This window comes from Colias eurytheme, chromosome 23, assembly GCF_061535395.1.
Source record: "Colias eurytheme isolate Ceu_HAF_F1 chromosome 23, ilColEury1 Martin Lab GWU primary, whole genome shotgun sequence".
NCBI classification, from domain to species: domain Eukaryota; kingdom Metazoa; phylum Arthropoda; class Insecta; order Lepidoptera; family Pieridae; genus Colias; species Colias eurytheme.
The window spans coordinates 1,157,230-1,180,493 of NC_143002.1; the positions used below are offsets into that span (position 1 = coordinate 1,157,230).

Here is a 23,264-nt window from a genome sequence, read left to right on the forward strand (position 1 = left end):
TAGCAACAAATCCTCTTCCCAGTGGAGTGGATACTTATGGGCGGCGTGTATCGCTTAACACCAGGCGACGCGTCTGCTCGTTTGCTATCCTATAGCATAAAAAAAAACTATCGTAAAAATAAGTATTCTTTTTTTATGATAGGTATGGGAATTCTTGTAAGTGAAAAATTCCTTCACTTATTTGTAAGATATGTTATTAAAATTTGGCACAGTCTCTTATCATGTCTAAAGAATTAACTCGAGTAAACTTGAGATATTTACTAAATTGAATTTATATTTTTGGTTTTATGGCATTCAAATGCTTTATAAAAAATTTATATATTTACTGTAGTTACGAAATTATTTTAAGAATTTTGTGTTTGTTAATTTGCATACCTCTAATGCAACAATTGGCTTATTTGTAAATTATCTGTGTTTATGTTATTACAAATAGCTTAGTCATTTGTATAAACATTTTCTGTTTACAATTGTAAACACATTTTAATTCAATATCATTGTGCTATGCGACAGCTATGAATTAATTTTGTGACGTCACAGGTGTCAATCGAGTTAATAATGTAACAGTGCATTTACATCAAACGAATATAGAGCTAGAACAAGAGCATTCTTTCGTTATCTTTTAGTGTAAACGACAACTCGTATTCAGTGTTGTTCAGTATTAGAACATTGCATATATAATCTTTTCGAACGCACTAAGAACAACGAAAGAATGTTCTACGCCTGTTTACACTTAAAGAACACACAGTGGGGTTAGAATGACCATTCGCTCGTTTGATGTAAATGCACCGTTACTCAAGTAATAAAACCACAATAAAACTGCTTCTGTTGGTCTTAGCGCAATGATATATAGCCTATAGTCTTACTCGATAAATGGGCTATCTAACACCGAAAGAGTTAAGAGAAACAGAAAACAAACTCTTCAGCTTTATCTATACTAATACTCTAAAGCTGAAGAGTTTGTTTGTTTGTTTGAACGCGCTAATCTCAGGAACTACTCCGATTTGAAAAATTCTTTCGGTATTAGATACCCCATTTATCGAGGAAGGCTATAGGCTTAATTTCACCTGTTTATCTCTTTGAATAAAGAAATATTTTGATATATTTTCCAGGCACTAGGCAACATGTACTTCGCCCATACCTCGCTCACGGATCTCAAGGTGTGGGACTTCGAAAAGAGGAATTATGTAGAAGCCTCTGGTAGAGAGGTTAACAGCGGTAATATAGAAAAGGTCACTACTAAGGAGAAGGTTAAGTTCCCGCAGCATTTCTTCCCTGAGGTAAATTTTGGGGTTAGAACTTAGAAGTGAAGTTTTTTTTTATTTATATTTGATTAAGTGGTTTATTTTAAAAACAACATTATGCAATAATAATTAATACCGTTAAGTGTAAGACATATAAATCTTGTTAATAATGTAATATGGTACGTTTATGTGATACAGTTTGTTTTTCAATACAAGATTTTTTAATCTATTTATTCATATTTATTTTCCTATTCAATAACAGACCAAAAAACCTGATTAAATATTCTATAGGTAATGTTTAAACAAAAAGCACTCATTAAATAAGTAACAAAAAAAACTTACCTACATTTTTTTATTTTTATTCAGTGTAGTAGTATTTTTACACTTTTTTCACACAAAAAAAAAAAAACATTTTCCAGTGCAAATGGTCGCGCAAAGGTTTCATGCGCACGCGCTGGTCGATCCGCGGAACGGCTGTGGAGTTTGTGAACATACATCTGTTTCATGATGCATCTAATCTGTTGGCTTTGGAGCCTTTTCCGTCTGTGAGTATATTTATAAAAAAAAAACTAATGGTATAATTTAGTTATATTTTATTAACTAACTTCTGAAAAAAAATATACATATATTTTTGCTTATGTATTTTTTTATGAATAGTGAAGCATTTCCTATTGGATACAGTCTAGCTTTTGTTCTTTAAATCTTTGAACCCATGCACCTGCTGTAAAAAATATTTTTTTCCTATTTTTGCAATATTTTTCGTTGTTTCTCCGCTTCTATTGGTCGTAGCGAGATGTTTATAGCTTCCCTTTCTGTTATCATCACTATAAAACTCAAAAATAATGATTTGATACTATGTACATGATACATAACCTACTTAAATAACAAAAAACTGAATTAAATCTACATAAAATAACATTTTTTCAACAAAAAATAACATTTTGACGTGACAACGTCTTATAATTCGATAGAGCCGGTTGCACGCACGAAAAAACATGACTCATACGGCGTTACCTCGCTCTGAGGCGTTCCATGTAAGGCTTGAAGTGCAAGCGAGAGCGCGGAACGAGCGACAAAGAAGCACAATCGGACGTTGTCACGTTCAACTATCGTCAGTAAACCGACTTTACAAACAACCAATTTTTTTTCAACAAAAAAATCTTTTTTTACCCCTCAAAGGTATATTGCCGCAGTCGTCGTCGCGCATTACGTCACACGTTACGTCACCTGCACTCGGATGTTAACGCTGCGCCGTATTTCATTTTTGGAGATTTTAACTTTCGCACCGATACTGGGGCTGTTGTTAAGGTAATTTTTTTTAAATAACCTTCCTTATAAAATTTTAAAATAGATAAAAAATTCAATCTTGAGCCGGGATTCGAACTCGCGTTTTTCGCCATGCCGGGGCGACGCCTTGACTTTGATAACGTGTGGCTGAGAGGCTTTAAATTGCCTTAAATTTGAATATCCCTTTAATTTGCATAATTAATGCATAGTAAATACTACTACATAATGGAAATAACATCGAAATCAATTGATATAATATTTTTATACATTCGTAAAAATTCGTGGATATTTTTTTTAACTAAACAAGCAATTTGCCGATCTTGGGCATATTCTTTGGCATTCCATTACTATTAATTTTATTCAAATCAGCAATAATAATACATTCACGTAAAAAATCAACTGTAAAAATAATATTTTTTCCACAGAAAGTAACAGAAGATCTTCAAGCTAGTCGCGTACAAAATGGCGCCAACGTGGATTCTTCCAAACTACAATATAGATCTAAAAACGACGATAGAACCATACTCACGATTGGCAAGAAGGAATTCGCGCATGTAGACCATCAGAAGATATTTAGGGAGTCTTGGGTGAGGGTAGTTGGAAAAATAATTTAAAATTCAGATCAAAATTCATTAAAATGTTTTTAAAGTTATAGAAATGTTAAGCAATATGAAAGTCAGGTAATTCCCTGACTTGGTAGGTTAGGTATCACTACATAGTATAAAACAAAGTCGCTTTCTCTGTCCCTATGTCCCTTTGTATGCTTAAATCTTTGAAACTACGCAACGGATTTTGATGCGGTTTTTTTAATAGACAGAGTGATTCAAGAGGAAGGTTTATATGTATAATAACATCCATTAAATAGTGGAGAAGTACTGTTATTTTTGAGGTTTCTAATGTGATGTCGTAAATAATTCCATTTTTTCCGCTTACATTGCAAACGCAGGCGGAACCCTACGAGTTTTATCAAAATAATGTACTAAGTATTGTACACATTGAAAAGGTCTACAGAAAAGTCCTTGATGGTATATGTCTATCTCTTATGGATAACCCACAATAACTTTTTTTTGTCATTCACTTTTTACGACAAATAATGGCTAATTTTCGAAGCGATTTTAACCAATACAGCATTAATCCTTAACCAATTAAATACCTTGAATACATTGTTCATTTAATATAGATCTATATGGCCCTTTACACCGTATGATTTAAGTGAATATTTTCGAAGATATTACAGATTTAAAAATTGCGGGACGTACCGTTTGCGGCGGTACCGGCCGGCCGCTATGGCACCCGTGCGAAGCCGGGGCGAGTCGCTAGTTTTAAAATAAAATATTGTATAGTATATTTTTTTAGCTACGTCATTGTCATGTCTCAAAATTATGTACAATAAAAATATATTGATGGATACGATAGAAATAGAATAGTCAATAATGTTATATTAGGTAAAAAGGCATCTATACTCTGTCCATTATATTATTTGCATTTTGACAGCTTCACGCCTATGAAGGATTATATTGTTTAGGTTAAAATGTCATACAAATAATATTGTACTTCATGGACAGGCCCCGCCCACTTAGTGATGTCTACACAGAATTATTCAATGATGGTTCGATAGATTATAATAATCGATAGGAATACATCACTTCACTTCTAGTATCACCCGTCGAGCTGTCAAAAGGCATTTCTTATAGTGGACAGACTATAATTAGCCACATACCTGCTTAATTGCTTGAGTAATCTCTATCTACACCTTTTACTTATCATTGGTGAGTATAGTCGATAATTTTTAGCTAAGAATTCCGATAGAAAAAGGAAAAAGGCAGGATAAAAGTAGTTTATATTTATAGCATAGTTTAAATAACATCGTTATGTTATGGATATTTAATAATTAAATAAAATATCTCTTTCACAGTTACTGAAATATGACCGTGAGTTAGAAGCCCTAAGACCGCATTTATACGAATTTCCAGTCAAATTCCCACCTTCATACCCATTCGAAGAAGATGTGCATCTACCCACACATTATATGAAGACTAGGTGAGGGTATATTCGAAAAAAAAAAACAAAAAAATACTAATAAAAAAAAGACGTGTGGCACTCGGGGACTGCCGCGGTAAAGCTATTGCATGCTATGCCTTCAAGCCACACCTCCGCGCCCGTCGGAGTGGGGAGCGTGAGGTTTTTCGTTACGCATTTTCTGGATTCGGTCCCCGCGCTCAAGGCCCGCGATAGAAGCTATGCAATAGCTTAAAAATAATCTTTGTAATATAGATTTGAATCTTATTTAGTAGCCTAACTGTAAGTAATAATTAACTTGATTTGCGTGTTTTATTGTTAATACATAGCGCAAAATATTATAAACTATATGTTTGTAAAAGTTTAATAAAACTGTAGTACAGGGAAATTCATAATTAAATTAATCTCATGTGCCATTTTTCGAACTTTGTATTTAAGTATAAAACATATATTTAAAAATGCCATAAACAAAACAAAGCAATTTGAAAGTTTTTTATGGTATGTATTTTTCTCAGTTTAAAAACTATACCTTAATTTTAGAACCAGTCACTTTATTCATTCATTCATGTATGTAAAAAAATAATTATATTTTTATTAAAATTTCAGATGTCCAGCGTGGTGTGATCGAATTCTTTTATCTCAATCTGCGAGATTATTGGTGCAAGATCGTTCAGAAAATAGAGTCCATAACTCCAGGTTAGTTAAATTATATATATGATATTTTCGGTTTTATGGCATTCAAATTCTTCATAAATATAAATTTATAAAGAATAGAAAAAATTCGATCACGAGGTGGGACTCGAACCCGCATCCTTTCGCGCCATTCCGGGCCAACTCAGCCACTCGTGACCAACTCAGCCACTCGTGACCCGCCAGAGCGATCGAATTTATTCTATTCTTTCAGTTTCATGTGTCTAAGGGACACAAAAATCTTTTCACATTCGTGTTATCTTGATATATTATTTGAAACAAATAAAAACAGTTAAAAAAAAAGACGGTTTGCACTCCGGGAGTGCCGGCAGAAGTGAAAACTTGATTATTAACGTTCAGCATGTTTGATATTTTGGAATGGTATCCGTCTTACGCATGGAATATAAGGGCTAAAAAAAAACAGTCCGTCTTACGCTTTTTCGATCAGGCCACGTGTCCTGCCGCGAGTTTAAGATTTTATACCCAACGCCGCTAAAGAAGTTTTCACTTCAAAAAATATATTTATTTTTCAGGAAATCGGTAACCGATTCGACCGATAGTGGCAGTGGAAGATTGTCTTCGTCAGACAGTAGTCCGGCTAGATCTGCGTCACCTGCAAGGCATAATCAGGTAATTTAAATCAAATCAAATAAAAAATGTATGCGTGTACTAGAGTACACATGTAAGAAGTGAAACTTCTTTATGACCTTAAAAATGTCACGCGTACGGCGTAACGCAAAAATATCACGCGTACGGCGTAACGCAAAAATGTTACACTAAATTTTTGTCCAACCCCGATAAAGAAGTTTCACTTCAAAAAAATCGTTTATGTATGTGACAGTGTATGATTGGTATAAACAAAAAAAAAAATGTGTGAGTGTACTAATGTGCACACGTAAGTAGTGAAACTTCTTTATGACCTTATTTATCAAAAAATAATTTACTATATTCAACTACAGAAATACGTCGAATCACGCGTGGTAGGGATAAGAGAAAGGTGGCGCGTAACGGAAAAATGTTACACTAATTTTTTTTCCAACCAAAGAAGTTTCACTTCAAAAAGTAAAAAAAAGTGTGTCATAAGTGACACTGCTTTGGCAAAAGTCAAAGATACCGATACGCGCATAAAGAATATTCACTTCGAAAATAATAATGCGATATGAAACGATGGTAATTCAAATTTTCCGAGTTTACGAGCCAACTATTATTTTACAATTGTTTGCATTCTTTTGAAGTGAAACTTCTTTAGGTGCGTTGAGAGTAAAATTTCAAGTTTACGTCATGGAGTAGGGCGACAATCTTTGAATCTTGCCAAAGAATGTATTGGCTCAGTTATGTCACGTGTGCTCGACACACACGCTCTTTTTCTTAATTAAACAAAGTTTACAGCTTATAACTTCGTTTTCTACATTTTAATAAACAAAATTACATTAAATTTCAGTGGAGTCCCGGAAAAAAGCTTGAAAAGAAAGGCAGCATGGCCGAAATAGACGCTCTCAGTGTGCCCGGCAACACTGTCAGCAGGAAGAGCATCGCCGACCCCACTAGCGTGCAGCAGGCTATTAGCGCCAGGTGATTGTTTGTTATCATCGTCATCATACTCATCATAATGATGATAATAGTGTGCAATAGACGCTCTCAGTGTGCCCGGCAACACTGTCAGCAGGAAGAGCATCGCCGACCCCACTAGCGTGCAGCAGGCTATTAGCGCCAGGTGATTGTTTGTTATCATCGTCATCATACTCATCATAATGATGATAATAGTGTGCAATAGACGCTCTCAGTGTGCCCGGCAACACTGTCAGCAGGAAGAGCATCGCCGACCCCACTAGCGTGCAGCAGGCTATTAGCGCCAGGTGATTGTTTGTTATCATCGTCATCATACTCATCATAATGATGATAATAGTGTGCAATAGACGCTCTCAGTGTGCCCGGCAACACTGTCAGCAGGAAGAGCATCGCCGACCCCACTAGCGTGCAGCAGGCTATTAGCGCCAGGTGATTGTTTGTTATCATCGTCATCATACTCATCATAATGATGATAATAGTGTGCAATAGACGCTCTCAGTGTGCCCGGCAACACTGTCAGCAGGAAGAGCATCGCCGACCCCACTAGCGTGCAGCAGGCTATTAGCGCCAGGTGATTGTTTGTTATCATCGTCATCATACTCATCATAATGATGATAATAGTGTGCAATAGACGCTCTCAGTGTGCCCGGCAACACTGTCAGCAGGAAGAGCATCGCCGACCCCACTAGCGTGCAGCAGGCTATTAGCGCCAGGTGATTGTTTGTTATCATCGTCATCATACTCATCATAATGATGATAATAGTGTGCAATAGACGCTCTCAGTGTGCCCGGCAACACTGTCAGCAGGAAGAGCATCGCCGACCCCACTAGCGTGCAGCAGGCTATTAGCGCCAGGTGATTGTTTGTTATCATCGTCATCATACTCATCATAATGATGATAATAGTGTGCAATAGACGCTCTCAGTGTGCCCGGCAACACTGTCAGCAGGAAGAGCATCGCCGACCCCACTAGCGTGCAGCAGGCTATTAGCGCCAGGTGATTGTTTGTTATCATCGTCATCATACTCATCATAATGATGATAATAGTGTGCAATAGACGCTCTCAGTGTGCCCGGCAACACTGTCAGCAGGAAGAGCATCGCCGACCCCACTAGCGTGCAGCAGGCTATTAGCGCCAGGTGATTGTTTGTTATCATCGTCATCATACTCATCATAATGATGATAATAGTGTGCAATAGACGCTCTCAGTGTGCCCGGCAACACTGTCAGCAGGAAGAGCATCGCCGACCCCACTAGCGTGCAGCAGGCTATTAGCGCCAGGTGATTGTTTGTTATCATCGTCATCATACTCATCATAATGATGATAATAGTGTGCAATAGACGCTCTCAGTGTGCCCGGCAACACTGTCAGCAGGAAGAGCATCGCCGACCCCACTAGCGTGCAGCAGGCTATTAGCGCCAGGTGATTGTTTGTTATCATCGTCATCATACTCATCATAATGATGATAATAGTGTGCAATAGACGCTCTCAGTGTGCCCGGCAACACTGTCAGCAGGAAGAGCATCGCCGACCCCACTAGCGTGCAGCAGGCTATTAGCGCCAGGTGATTGTTTGTTATCATCGTCATCATACTCATCATAATGATGATAATAGTGTGCAATAGACGCTCTCAGTGTGCCCGGCAACACTGTCAGCAGGAAGAGCATCGCCGACCCCACTAGCGTGCAGCAGGCTATTAGCGCCAGGTGATTGTTTGTTATCATCGTCATCATACTCATCATAATGATGATAATAGTGTGCAATAGACGCTCTCAGTGTGCCCGGCAACACTGTCAGCAGGAAGAGCATCGCCGACCCCACTAGCGTGCAGCAGGCTATTAGCGCCAGGTGATTGTTTGTTATCATCGTCATCATACTCATCATAATGATGATAATAGTGTGCAATAGACGCTCTCAGTGTGCCCGGCAACACTGTCAGCAGGAAGAGCATCGCCGACCCCACTAGCGTGCAGCAGGCTATTAGCGCCAGGTGATTGTTTGTTATCATCGTCATCATACTCATCATAATGATGATAATAGTGTGCAATAGACGCTCTCAGTGTGCCCGGCAACACTGTCAGCAGGAAGAGCATCGCCGACCCCACTAGCGTGCAGCAGGCTATTAGCGCCAGGTGATTGTTTGTTATCATCGTCATCATACTCATCATAATGATGATAATAGTGTGCAATAGACGCTCTCAGTGTGCCCGGCAACACTGTCAGCAGGAAGAGCATCGCCGACCCCACTAGCGTGCAGCAGGCTATTAGCGCCAGGTGATTGTTTGTTATCATCGTCATCATACTCATCATAATGATGATAATAGTGTGCAATAGACGCTCTCAGTGTGCCCGGCAACACTGTCAGCAGGAAGAGCATCGCCGACCCCACTAGCGTGCAGCAGGCTATTAGCGCCAGGTGATTGTTTGTTATCATCGTCATCATACTCATCATAATGATGATAATAGTGTGCAATAGACGCTCTCAGTGTGCCCGGCAACACTGTCAGCAGGAAGAGCATCGCCGACCCCACTAGCGTGCAGCAGGCTATTAGCGCCAGGTGATTGTTTGTTATCATCGTCATCATACTCATCATAATGATGATAATAGTGTGCAATAGACGCTCTCAGTGTGCCCGGCAACACTGTCAGCAGGAAGAGCATCGCCGACCCCACTAGCGTGCAGCAGGCTATTAGCGCCAGGTGATTGTTTGTTATCATCGTCATCATACTCATCATAATGATGATAATAGTGTGCAATAGACGCTCTCAGTGTGCCCGGCAACACTGTCAGCAGGAAGAGCATCGCCGACCCCACTAGCGTGCAGCAGGCTATTAGCGCCAGGTGATTGTTTGTTATCATCGTCATCATACTCATCATAATGATGATAATAGTGTGCAATAGACGCTCTCAGTGTGCCCGGCAACACTGTCAGCAGGAAGAGCATCGCCGACCCCACTAGCGTGCAGCAGGCTATTAGCGCCAGGTGATTGTTTGTTATCATCGTCATCATACTCATCATAATGATGATAATAGTGTGCAATAGACGCTCTCAGTGTGCCCGGCAACACTGTCAGCAGGAAGAGCATCGCCGACCCCACTAGCGTGCAGCAGGCTATTAGCGCCAGGTGATTGTTTGTTATCATCGTCATCATACTCATCATAATGATGATAATAGTGTGCAATAGACGCTCTCAGTGTGCCCGGCAACACTGTCAGCAGGAAGAGCATCGCCGACCCCACTAGCGTGCAGCAGGCTATTAGCGCCAGGTGATTGTTTGTTATCATCGTCATCATACTCATCATAATGATGATAATAGTGTGCAATAGACGCTCTCAGTGTGCCCGGGATATTATGGTGATTATAGTCGTCATGATATTCATCATCATAGACCAAACATAGACACTACTTAGCCTAAATTATCATATTATAATCATCACCACCATCATCATAATCATCATAATAAATAATAAAAACATATCATCATAATTAAAATCGTTCACCATAAACACAATATGCATAATAACTACAAGCACACATACGTTGTTAATCAACACCATTGTCACTAAAACCATAACCCACGGAAGCAATAAATTCATAACCTCTTACAAGGCGATAATATCAACATTATCTACCTTAAATTTAAGGCTCGTTGGATATTTTAAATAAACGTCATGACTATTATTTAATCATACACATTATTATATATGAACACCTTTATTAAATAGAAAAAGTAATTAATGTTCTTTTACACTGTATTTTTCAAACAAAAAATCCTCAAGTAGTAATCGAACTCACGTCCTGTTTTCCTATAGTCAGATAACTACTTATCTAATACAAATAAAAAAATAAAAAGTTATATTATGTAACATAATTTCAGGCTCATGTCGCGCACTTTGTATGACAAAAAACAGTGAGTGAACACCATGAAAGAATTGTCCAAAATTGATGTTGTTTTGTATTTTATCAATTTTGAATTTTGAGTATAACGTGATGTGTGTTGTTGAGTGGCCCTAAAATTTTTATGAGGTTGTTTTTTTAGTATTTTCTCATTTTATACTAACATTGTGAACAATTTAACAACAATTTGTTAAATGTCTTATTTTTTGGTTTAGCAGCTTGATATTTTAAACAAACATTACATCGCCATTTAACAATGAAAATTTCAGTTATTACATATTACTTATAACGGTTATTGCGATTGTTTCTGCATGAAATTATTTGAATCCCAATGTGAATTTGAGTATCCTAAATTATATCTAACTAGCTTTCCGCCCGCGGCTTCACCCGCGTTTTCAAAGGAAAACTCGCATAGTTCCCGTTCCTGTGGGATTTCCGGAATAAAACCTATCCTATGTGATAATCCAAGTTACCACCTATATGTGTGCTAAATTTCATTGTAATCGGTTCAGTAGTATCTGGGTGAAAGAGTAACAAACGTGTGAAACACACATCTATCCTCACAAACTTTCGCATATTTATAATATTAGTAGGATGCGAATATTTATTTTTACATGAGCTTGATTCCCAATTCTACTTTGACCTACTCCATCGTTATCTAATTCTTGTTATCAAAAATAAATAAATAAATAAAAATAATTTGAGTTTCAATCTCCCCACAGAGTATCCGACTCAGAAACGTCACCGTCCCGTCGCAAACTTGTCCGCAACCAATCCGAAGGGTCACCAAAAACGGGTGACACTTCTGAGTTGAGACGTCTAATAGATGTGCCGACTAGACGACGCAATGAATACGGTGTGATTGGCGACGCTACATGTATGGGGGATCATAAGGTTTGTTTCTGCTAAATCTAGTAGATTTTCTACTATGGTAGAAATTCTATTATGTTTGGGAGTAATTCTACTACGTTTGGTAGAAATTCTATTATGTCTGGTAGAAATTCTATTATGTTTGGTAGAAATTCTTCTTTGTTTGGTAGAAATTCTACTATGTTTGGTAGTAATTCTACTATGTTTGGTAGAAATTATACTATGTTTGGTAGAAATTATACTATGTTTAGTAGAAATTTTATCATGTACTTATGGTACATTCTCTACTATGTGTAGTAGATTTTCTACCATTTGTTGTATGTTTATTACCATATATGGTACGTTTACTATCATGCGGTGTAGGTTTGCTACTACGCGTGGTAAATTATTTACCACGTATGTAAACAAAATAGCTGTAAACTTTTCTACTAAATAGTACAATTTACTGATGCTCTGTTTTTCAATTAAAATGCAGTTTAATTTTAATTTGAATAGCAGTTATTATTTATCCAGGAATAATAACAATGGTGATTGTTGTATTATAATAGTTTGGTTTTTGTTTACATTTTCATTTCAATTTGATTTTCCCTATTTTCATAGAGCATAAAATACAATAAATTAAATGGCTGACGTAAATGAGAAATGGAAATTGTAGTAATTAGTTCTTATTAATTATTTAAAGCTAGCGAATTCAATTTTTCTGCACATTATAAGTCTATTTTAATAATGAAGTACAACTTAATAAAAAGGCATGTTTTAAAAGTAAATTATTATAGTAATATTTCTCTTCTTGATATTTTCTGCTATATGCATATTCACTTATAAATGATACATATGCCAAGTTGTATTAAGCTCTAGACTTTAGTAGAAATATTACTTAGAACGCTCTATTAAAGTAATTTTAAATGCCCAAACTATGCTTAAGCCTAAACCTAACCACCTAAAGAAAGTGAAGTAAATTGTTTCATTTCAGCCGATATATTTACGAGTGATGCTGCAAAGCGACCGAGGTATAGTAGAGTGTTGTGAGAATAGATTGCCGTGTGTATTATGCTCTTGCGCACGATTAACCCCCACCCCTAGGCCAAAACTCCCCAGACTACCCACAGACCCAGACCTGTACTCAACAAAAAACCCCAAAACCATTCTATCCGGCAGCCACCCGGACAAACTATTATCCGACGAATACAGATTAAAAAGAACCCGCACGGGATCGTTAAACGAAAAAATCCTAAGAATACCATACGTCGAAATCACTAGTGCTGACTATTCGAGCTATCACGATATATTCGTTAACGATATAGATACAACACTATTGAGTGCGAGACAGTGCCTCGATCCGTATACCCCAGAAAGTGTCGATTCACATTCCCCAGTCGATGCATCCGGCTCGGAGGACCAAACGGAAATAATCGATGCCAATATCGATTTGAAATCGAAATTTAATCGAGATCGCAGCGTGTCGCCGACGCAATTGAAGAATCGATTGGATCGATTGTTGAGTGCAAACGACGATGTTCCTAAATTACAAAGGCTGGATAGTAAAGAGTCGTGCAAGTCGGATAATAGTAGGAAAGGAGGGTTGTGTTGTTTGGCGTTGAAGTGTTACGGTTTTTGTAGACGACGCGCTCGTAAAGTTAATTGTAGCTGCTTTAATTGCACTTGATTTATTGTCTGTGGAAATTGAACTGTGACGTATAATGTTTGACTTTGTTGTAAAATTTACAAGATGGTTACGATGACGTTTTAAAGCAGTATTATTTCCAGTTTGCGTGCAAGACGACGAATATAGTAATTCTCTCACACTGGAAATAATACTGATTTAATACATCATGGTAATTCCCCAGTTATGACGTAATTCAATCAGATTGTGATTTTTAGAATGATTTGCATTCCGATCTTTTAGAATTTTTGACGTTGTTCGGTCGAGTTGAATGAACTTTGAATTTGAAATTAGTTTTCTTACTAAATAAGAATTGATGTTCATTTGTGTTCGATACGTTTTGAATGTGCAATAAAATTGACGTTATTTAATTCGACCTGAAAATTTGGAATAATTTAAATTCCAAGATGACATTTTCTGACTCAATCTGATTGGATGAAATGTACATTTTAATTTCCAAAGGCTGTCGTGTAGTTTAGATATTTTTGTAACCAGTGTTATTGCAAATTTGACGCTTAAGCGACGAGCATGCATTTATTACGCATGCATTTAATGCAATTTGAACCAATTTATACTTAATTTAGTACTTATTTTTAAGAGTTTTATAGACTAGTCGAATGCACGGCAAAAAATTATGAGTATTTCATATAAATTTGTCTTTCTTTGATTTGAAAAGTTTTAAAGCTGTGCTTACTTAAGAAATTATACCAAATCTTTGTCATTCTAGTCTAGTTTTACTCAAGTTAATCGTCTGTCCTTTTCTGGTGCTATCAACGTGTAGGTGCGAAAGGGATAAAACTATAGTTATTGTACTCAGTGTATAAAAGTATTATATTTAGACTTACTTAAGGTTAAAACTAACATTTGACAGATATCTCAAAAACACCAGTAATTATAGCTAAAATAATTTTGTACTTAAAGTGATAACTTAAAATTATACAAATGCGGGTATTTGTACTTTTTATAACATTGTGTACGCGAACGCTCAGTCACGACTCGACCGTCGTAGCGAGCGGTTGTGTGGACACGTTTTCATTTGAATTTCGACTGACATAACTTGCATTTTAACAAGTTCATTTAATAGTAAATGTTTCTAGTCGTAATTTTTTGTTTTAAGTTTGTTTATAAAATCCTTGTAGCTTGTCATTAAATATACTTAATATATCGAAATACACGTTCTATGTAATAAAAGGCTTTGTGCAATTTTTGTTGTATGTTTGATTTGATGACAATAGCATGGGTTTTACTTTTGTATTTATTTGGTCAGTAATATGCATTTGCTGCACCGTTTTTGATGCTGTTTGTAAATGCTATTGCTGTCAAGTCACTGTAGCATGCTATCGTCTAAGTATAATGTTATGTGGTGCTTAATAAACATTCCTAGTATTTTATGTTTTTTTTTTGCTTTTTTTCCTGTAGACGCATGTAAATATGCTAAGATGTGTTGTTTTTCGTAGTGTAGTAGATATTTGTGTTCTTGCAATAATAACGTAAGCTAGCTCTTACAGTTTTTTAAAGAACTTAAATGTTTTTGAACTTGAGTAGATAGTTTTCCGAGTTTCAGATTATCAAGTTCTGATACTAATCGTTAAAAGAGTAGTTGTTATATTTATGCTAAAAGTCATAAAAATCAATTCACCCGTTTTGATGGATTCAAAAACAATCATCCGAACTATATTTTCAAATTTAATGATATTTGTATTTCGTTTCGTAGTCTACGTGTTTTAGTTTTTCAAAAAAATTTAACTGAAATAAATTGTTTTTTAAATCCGTTATATAGTATTTAATAGCTAATTCCTAATAACTAACTGTAATATATGCTAAAGTAGACAGTGTGTAGAATTAATCACTTTTGGTCCATCCCACTTCTGTTGCTTGTAAGTACACCTTGCACTATTTGACGTTTTTAGTGTATAAATAATTATAATACTACTAAATAAGTTTTTAAATAAAGTTTATTATTTTGTGTTATAAGTTTTGTTTAACTAGCTGAAGATCGTGGCTTTGTCTGCGTTTAATCACACTTTTAACTCACCATTGTGGCTTAATTTAAAATTTATCGGTAATCCTAATTCTTGTTTCACACAAAATGATAGTAAGGAAATTTAGTACTATATCAAATATCGGTCATTGAAAGTTTTATCGAAATCGGTCCCACTGTTTCAGAGATTAGCGGTTTGTGAATTTTTTTTATTAAGAGAGAAAATCGCATAGATATAGAATATGATAATCAATTCTTCAAAAATGTATTATTTATACTACTAGTTCTTTCTTATACTGTTTTGGCTCGGATATTTGAAAGAAAGCCACGAATTCTAGTCTAGGAGTCAGTGAACAAAATTATGAATATTTAGACTTAGTGTAAGAGTCAGTGTAAAAAATATATTTTCAAATGAAAAATGAATTTAATTTAATTTCAGGCACATACAGACACGAGTTCCATACAGAAACATCGCCGAAATGCGTCAACTTGGATGTTCAAGACAATGATACGACTGAATCGCAAAGTCGATACATTTGCTTCAATAATACTCCGAATAATTTGTTTAAAGAAACTGATATATAGATTAAATCTAGTCTATTTACTTTTAGTAAACGCTAATGTTTAGTTTAGTAAGGGAAATTTACTTAGGAGTTGAATTTAGTCTGTCTAGGATGAGGTGAAAGAAAGATGATATATGTCGAATCGAAAACCTGTGAAAAGACAAGTGTTTTAGTTTAGAAATGTATGTTGGTTGCCATAGAAACGAGTGTAAGAGTATCAACAAGCTAAATAATGACGTCACAAGAATAATTAGTTACTTGAAAACAAGATACGGGAGTTAATACGGGCGAAATAATGGCTACGAGAATATTAATACTTTTTACAAATTACACAAACAATCTTAATATTATGCATCAACACACATCTAGATAGATAGATAGAAATTGGTAACCATGGCAACGGCTTAGTATTTATATGAGACGGGAAAGGGTCTATCGTGGGTATATCTAAAGTAAGATGTAAAGATAAGGCACTGGTTGCCATGACAACGTGGAAATGCGCGGGAGTTGATAGGTATATAGTCACTATATTGTTACTATAGCAACATGACGTAATAGTTACCATAGCAACGTAGTAAATGCCGCGCGCGTATTGGCTATTCTATTAGTGATTACAGCGCCATCTAGTTTTTGTGTACATACGTTACTAAATAAATAAAATAAATATGTCGTCATTTAGAAATAGCTAGCCGCTATATTTGGATATTAAAAGATGAAGCATATAGTAGAAATAATAAAAAGTGTTTCGTATATTTATCTATTTAAAATTGACATTGATGCAATTAGGGAGCTTTTCGAAGCAGTTAATTAAAATCGATTTTTAAATGATTTTTAAGAAGGTAATATAGTTAGGTAGATACTTATTATTATAAATAACCGACGCGACATGACACATGATAAAAATAATATAGGTAATTTCATATACTAATTAAAATACATTATAATGCCAATAAAATTGAAATTATTCCTGCTAGTTAAATACGAACAATATAAATTAATATCTTATAGACGTAGGTATATATTTTAGATATAGTTTCTTGATTCCTGTTTAAGTAGATCAATGTGTATAGGTACTTACCATATTTTGGTATGTGCTTAATTCTAATTCATGGCATTCATAATAGAAGTAATAAAAATAAATAACAGTATTTACATGGACGTATAAAAAAAGACGGACGGTATATCGCCTAAACATTGAGTGAAGCCTAGTAATGGCGGCGAAACATCCATGTGTGTGTGCCATGTTGCCATGGCAACAGCTGTCCTGTTGACAATGGCGGCTGTATTTTTTTCTATAAATTTTGCCGTAATAATTTTGTCATTAAAACATAAAAGAAATAACTTGCTTCCCTGTGGAATGTAATCCCTCGTGTTTTGTTATTTAAAATTGTACTGTTGCGACACCATTTAACCACGCAAGACAGCATTTTAAATTTTTTTTGTGAAACAGTGACGCAGTTAATCAGTCGGTAGTTCACGACGTAATGGCGGCCGACTAGCTTACTATGGTGAGAGTGTGTGCGTGTTTATTGTCTTTACACGATCGCTAGCTTACTATGGTGGCTTCACGTTGTTTGTTCGTAATACGGCGTCCGTCTTTTTTTATACGTCCATGAGTATTTATTTCAAAATAAGTTTGATTTCACTGTTATTAATTATCGAAGGCAAAATAAAACCGAGAATGTTTTTTTTATTTGCTGCCATTTTATGTAGGAATGTTCTATTAAATATGTATTACTAAAGAGGCATTAAAATGCTTAATACTCATATCCCACCAGTATCTAGTCTTCCCAAGATATAAATCTAGTCAAATATTTTTGCTTATAGACTAATAATAATATTATTAAATCTTTTATTGAAATATCTTTATAATTAATCGATATTATGTCTATTAAAGTTGTTAGTTTTCATGCTGTTTTTATACGTTACACAATATGTTGAAAAATAAATGCAATAAATAATTGATCCCATCCAGTTTACTATATCTGTGGAAATAATAAAATTAGTCTTAGTATATATACAGAAAAGCTTATAGATATTTCAAACGAACGCTTGTTAGATTGTCAAGAAATAAAGCGAACGTTAGCCAAGTTAATAAATAAATAAAAAAATACATCGTATAATAAATAATTGTCCTACTATTATTATAAATTAAATGTTTAATTGTTATTAGTTATTAGATCCAATGATTGCCATCTATGAATATTAGTATTAAGATATTACTAGAAATTCGATTTATTATAATATTTACGTTTTAATTTGTAAGTTCACAGTTGATTGAAATTAAAATTTCACAATTTAATAATTAAAGGAATAATTATATTAAATATATTGCCTGGCAGAGATCGCTTGAAAGCGACAAGGCCGCCTATTTAACATGTTGTAGCTATCTTATATGCTTTTCTTTTCTTCTGTATGTGAGTGTTAAATAAAGAATTTTGTATTGTATTGTAGTGTAGTTATATTAGTTTTAAATAAACAGCATATTCATTCAGCATCTCTATAGAGACAAATAAAATGAAATAAAAGATATTTCAAACTTTTTGGTATTCACAGTAAGTTTAGTTTTAGCAAGACTTCAAAAAAGGTTTCATATTCATCTTATATATAAAAATGAATCGCAAAATGTGTTGGTAAGCGCATAACTCGAGAACGGCTGGACCGATTTCGATAATTCTTTTTTTATTATATTCCTTGAAGTACGAGGATGGTTTTTATGTAGAGAAAACGTAAATATGTACCACGGGCGAAGCCGGGGCGGACCGCTAGTCTTATATATAAAAATGAATCGCAAAATGTGTTGGTAAGCGCATAACTCGAGAACGGCTGAACCGATTTCGATAATTATTTTTTTATTATATTCGTTGAAGTACGAGGATGGTTCTTATGTAGAGAAAACGTTAACATGTACCACGGGCGAAGCCGGGGCGGACCGCTAGTTAATTATAAAATTAAATGTGTTTAGGTTTGTAAAATATACCCCCAAATTTAAAGAACATTTCAATATTTTATAAAATTTAAATGAGAATTTATCTATAATATAATATCTTTTTGTCGTGTATTTTATTATTATCTCTGAGTTTTTAATCGTGGATTTAAATCTGTTTTAGTGAAGAGATAATTAACTGGTTTAAATAATTTAGAATAGTTTTTGACGAAATTCTGATTTACTTTAAAATGTATAAATATACATATCTTTATAATATCGTTATTCATTCATTCCACAATGAATTGTTACTTATACTTAGGTAAGTACTTATATTTAAACTGTGCTTTTCTTTTGTAAATTAACTACCTATAAGTCGTTATTATTATATAAAAATATATGTTTATTGAATCATAATAATTAATAATTTCATAAATTAGTTTAGAAAAATGGAATTGAAATATATACTTACCTATTACTAACCTACATTGAATAAAAATATTTGCTATTTGTATATCCGGGTTTTTGAAGTTATTTTAATATTGTTACGTATTTACAGATTAGATATGCTATAAATAGATAAAGATATAAATGTACTAAGTACTTACAGATATTAAAAAAATCGTTTCTTATATACCTAACTAGCGACCCGCCCCGGCTTCGCACGGGTGCAATGCTGATACTAAATACACTACAGAAAAAAATAGTTTGGAAAATCCAAAAGTGCACGCCTCATAATTTTTTTTAATAATTATTTATTAATTATTATTTTTGTTTATTTAATAACAATTAAACCACATCGAATCAGACCCTGAAAAATGAAAGGGTTCTATTCCTGAGCATACTCAAGCGTAAGAGAACAAAATAACCATGAAAATGACACCCATGACGAAAATATGTAAAATTTTCGTCGGCGCCATCTTGGATTTTAGTTTTGACCTCATATTGGTTAATAGCTACCCCAATAACCATGAAAATGACACCCATGACGAAAATGTGTAAAATTTTCGTCGGCGCCATCTTGAATTTTAATTTTGACCTCATATTGTTTAATAGCTACCCCAAAAACCATGAAAATGACACCCATGACGAAAAGATGTAAATTTTTTGTCGGCGCCATCTTGGATTTTAGTTTTGACCTCATATTCGTTAATAGCTACCCCAAAAACCATGAAAATGACACCCATCACGAAAAAAAGTCAAATTTTCATCAGCGCCATCTTGGATTATAGTTTTGACCTCATATTCGTTAATAGCTACCCCAAAAACCATGAAAATGACACCCATGACGAAAAGATTTCAAATTTTCGTCGGCGCCATCTTGGATTTTAGTTTTGACCTCATATTGGTTAATAGCTACCCCAAAAACCACCCACATTTGCAAATGTGTTTGCTACTTAGGAAAAGTTCAGATTTAAAGATATAAGTAGGTAATGTGACGAATTTAATTTATTTCATTCCGACTGTTTCTCGGAATAACATACATTTACTAAGAATTGCATACAATGCCGGTTTTAATATATTGCCGGTAACATAATATTATGTATGATAATAATTCTTAAAAAATTATTTTATTCATTTCTTAAAAAGCTTCGATATTGTATACAATAATACAATTCATATTCAAATTGTTGTAAAATAGTCACACTTTTTTAAGTTGGTTGAATACACTAAAATACTTATAAGGATCGTACCTACTAATAAAAGTAACAAAATGAATTTTTAAAGTTCCCAGTAATCTTCTGGAATCAATTTCAATAAAAATATAAAAATTCACTTCAAAAAAAAAAAAAAAAACATCCGAGTTTTTTTTTGTTTATTTAATAACAATTAAACCACATCGAATCAGACCCTGAAAAATGAAAGGGTTCTATTCCTGAGCATACTCAAGCGTAAGAGAAAAAAAAAGACTCGATTAGTAAAGTATTTCGGTCGCTATCGTGTTAACAAGAAAAAGGATCCGCACATACAGACACACGGACGTCCAAGACAGAACTTTTTTAAACTGTTTTTTAACTAGTTTAAATAACAAAAATGACATCAAAAATATCATGAACGTTAAAAATAGTGTTTTTTCTTAATATGTGTGTGTATGTATTATCTTACAAGTGCAATGTATGATACATAAGGACATTTTAAGTTTGAAAAATCAGATGTTTTGCGCGAAGCGACAGTAGTACCCACCTCAACGCTTCGCTTATGAGGCGTGCAATAAAAATGAACGTTGTATATTATAAAAACATAACGGCCCGCTCCGGCTTCGCACGGGTATAAAATATATAGCCGGGCGGCCGGCCGGTACCGCCGCACACGCTACGTCCCGCAATTTTTTAATCTGTAATATCTTCGAAAATATTCACTTAAATCATACGGTGTAAAGGGTCATATAGATCTATATTAAATGAACAATGTATTCAAAGTATTTAATTGGTTAAGGATTAATGCTGTATTGGTTAAAATCGCATCGAAAATTAGCCATTATTTGTCGTAAAAAGTAAATGACAAAAAAAATGTTATTGTGGGTTATCCATAAGAGATAGACATATACCATCGCGGACTTTTCTGTAGACCTTTTCAATGTGTATAATACTTAGTACATTATTTTGACAAAACTCGTAGGGTTCAGCCTGCGTTTGCAATGTAAGCGGAAAAAATGTAATTTTTTACGACATCACATTAGAAACCTCAAAAATAACAGTACTTCTCCACTATTTAATGGATATTATTATACATATAAACCTTCCTCTTGAATCAGTCTATCTATTAAAAAAAACCGCATCAAAATCCGTTGCGTAGTTTCAAAGATTTAAGCGTAGGTACAAAGGGACATAGGGACATAGGGACAGGGAAAGCGACTTTGTTTTATACTATGTAGTGATAATATTGCCCAGTGCTGCAGTTATAGAACTTTTGATTTTAAGAAAATCGTTATTTTGGATAACTTTAGTCAATTTATACATATCGGCAAATGAAAAATAAATTTAATAAGTTATGCTTGATGAACCAAAGAATTAAATTTATTTTTTATTATATACTTAGTCTGTTTTGTTTTTCATCATCAATTATGAGTACATATAAATTATTGATTTATAATTTAAAAAATCCATAGTATAGTAGCAACTTATATAATATATTATATTCTATATAATATAGATGTAGTAGTAGTTAGTATGTTTATTTCTCAGTATAAAGTTATAGTTGGCTAGGTAGGCTCCAGATCAAGTTGATTTTTTTAATTCTTTTTCAATGTTAATATTTCATTGTTACTAGAATAATATAATATTATGACACTCACTTAAACTGAATTAAATTAATACATTGTTACTATATTTTCCGCCTCCTTGGTTCAGTGGTTGACGCGTGAGCGTAGAACCGAGGGGCCCTGGGTTCGATTTCCGGTGGAGACGAAGAAAAAAAAAGTCTCGGTCTGGTAGGACACAGAAGGCTGATCACCTACTTGTCCCTAAAGAAAATTGATCAGTGAAACAGATGTATGCATAATGCATCTGCCCCTTACCCCACTACGGGGACACGGGACTTCACTTTTTACTATATTTTCGCTGTGAAAATTTTATAATTTATGGCTAAAAATAAAATGTTTGTCATGCTACATCTGTTGCGGTATATATACTATGTATGTAGATAATGTTGCAAATAATCCAATTAAAAAGATATTAATGCAATTACTCAGGTAATGCAGTTACGCAGATCCACTAGGCGAAGGGAAATATCTTATTACATATATTTATTTTAGATGTATCAAAATCAAAGCTTTATATAAGTAAAAATTCACTAAAATATATTTTATGTAAGTAACAATATTTGGGAGTACCCCAAATATTGTTGGGTATTCTTGGTCCACTGTAATATCTTAGTGACGTGTGTTCCTTCTAAAAATATGTATACAGATTTTTAATAACACTAATTATTTTATACATTGCACTCGTGTTATAAACAACGATAAATCTTCAATTTACAATGAATTGATAATATTTTTTCTCGTTTAGTGAAACTAGAATTTCTTATTTCTTGTTAAGTATTTGGTATATCTCTACTACCTTTATGAAGTCGAAAATTATTTCTTATAAAATTACTGGTTTTTCAAATAATGAACACGTTAATTTGTAAATATATTAAAAACCAGTTCATTTGTTAGCATTCCCCTAGATGTTAGTATTTTGCCTATCTTAATTTCTTGTCATTTTGGTGTCGTATATTAAGAATAATTTTAAGATTTATAAATTGAAAAATTATCTCTTACAGTATTTTATTTTAATTAAAGTTAATTAATATTATAAAAAACTTTAATTGTATAAATAAATAATTATTATGCGTTAACGTGCAACGGAAAATAATTTCTCGTAAATTGTATTTTCTGTAATACTCAAAGGCTACCTAATTTCAGACGTATAATATAAAATTTTATGGTAATATTCACCATCAGGATAAAATCTTTTTGCATAGGTACACACATAGGCGAAGTCAATCCGAACTGCATTTAGGCAAATATATATTTTAACTAGCTGCCCTCCGCGGTTTCACCCGCGTGGCTCCA

General features: G+C 34.3%; 1 protein-coding gene across 1 annotated transcript in view; it reads left to right on the plus strand.

The window, feature by feature from the left end:
* 5PtaseI (inositol polyphosphate-5-phosphatase A) overlaps positions 1-14,625 on the plus strand; it is a 31,329-nt gene extending 16,704 nt beyond the window's left edge. The window contains exons 3-12 of the mRNA XM_090115456.1: positions 1,110-1,277; positions 1,661-1,786; positions 2,421-2,549; positions 2,954-3,115; positions 4,444-4,568; positions 5,154-5,243; positions 5,771-5,867; positions 6,679-6,809; positions 11,429-11,600; positions 12,550-14,625. Of these exons, the coding sequence (XP_089971582.1) occupies positions 1,110-1,277; positions 1,661-1,786; positions 2,421-2,549; positions 2,954-3,115; positions 4,444-4,568; positions 5,154-5,243; positions 5,771-5,867; positions 6,679-6,809; positions 11,429-11,600; positions 12,550-13,242 (1,893 nt within the window). The 3' untranslated portion in view covers positions 13,243-14,625. The remainder of the gene's footprint in view (positions 1-1,109; positions 1,278-1,660; positions 1,787-2,420; positions 2,550-2,953; positions 3,116-4,443; positions 4,569-5,153; positions 5,244-5,770; positions 5,868-6,678; positions 6,810-11,428; positions 11,601-12,549) is intronic.
* The last annotated feature ends 8,639 nt before the right edge of the window (positions 14,626-23,264 follow it).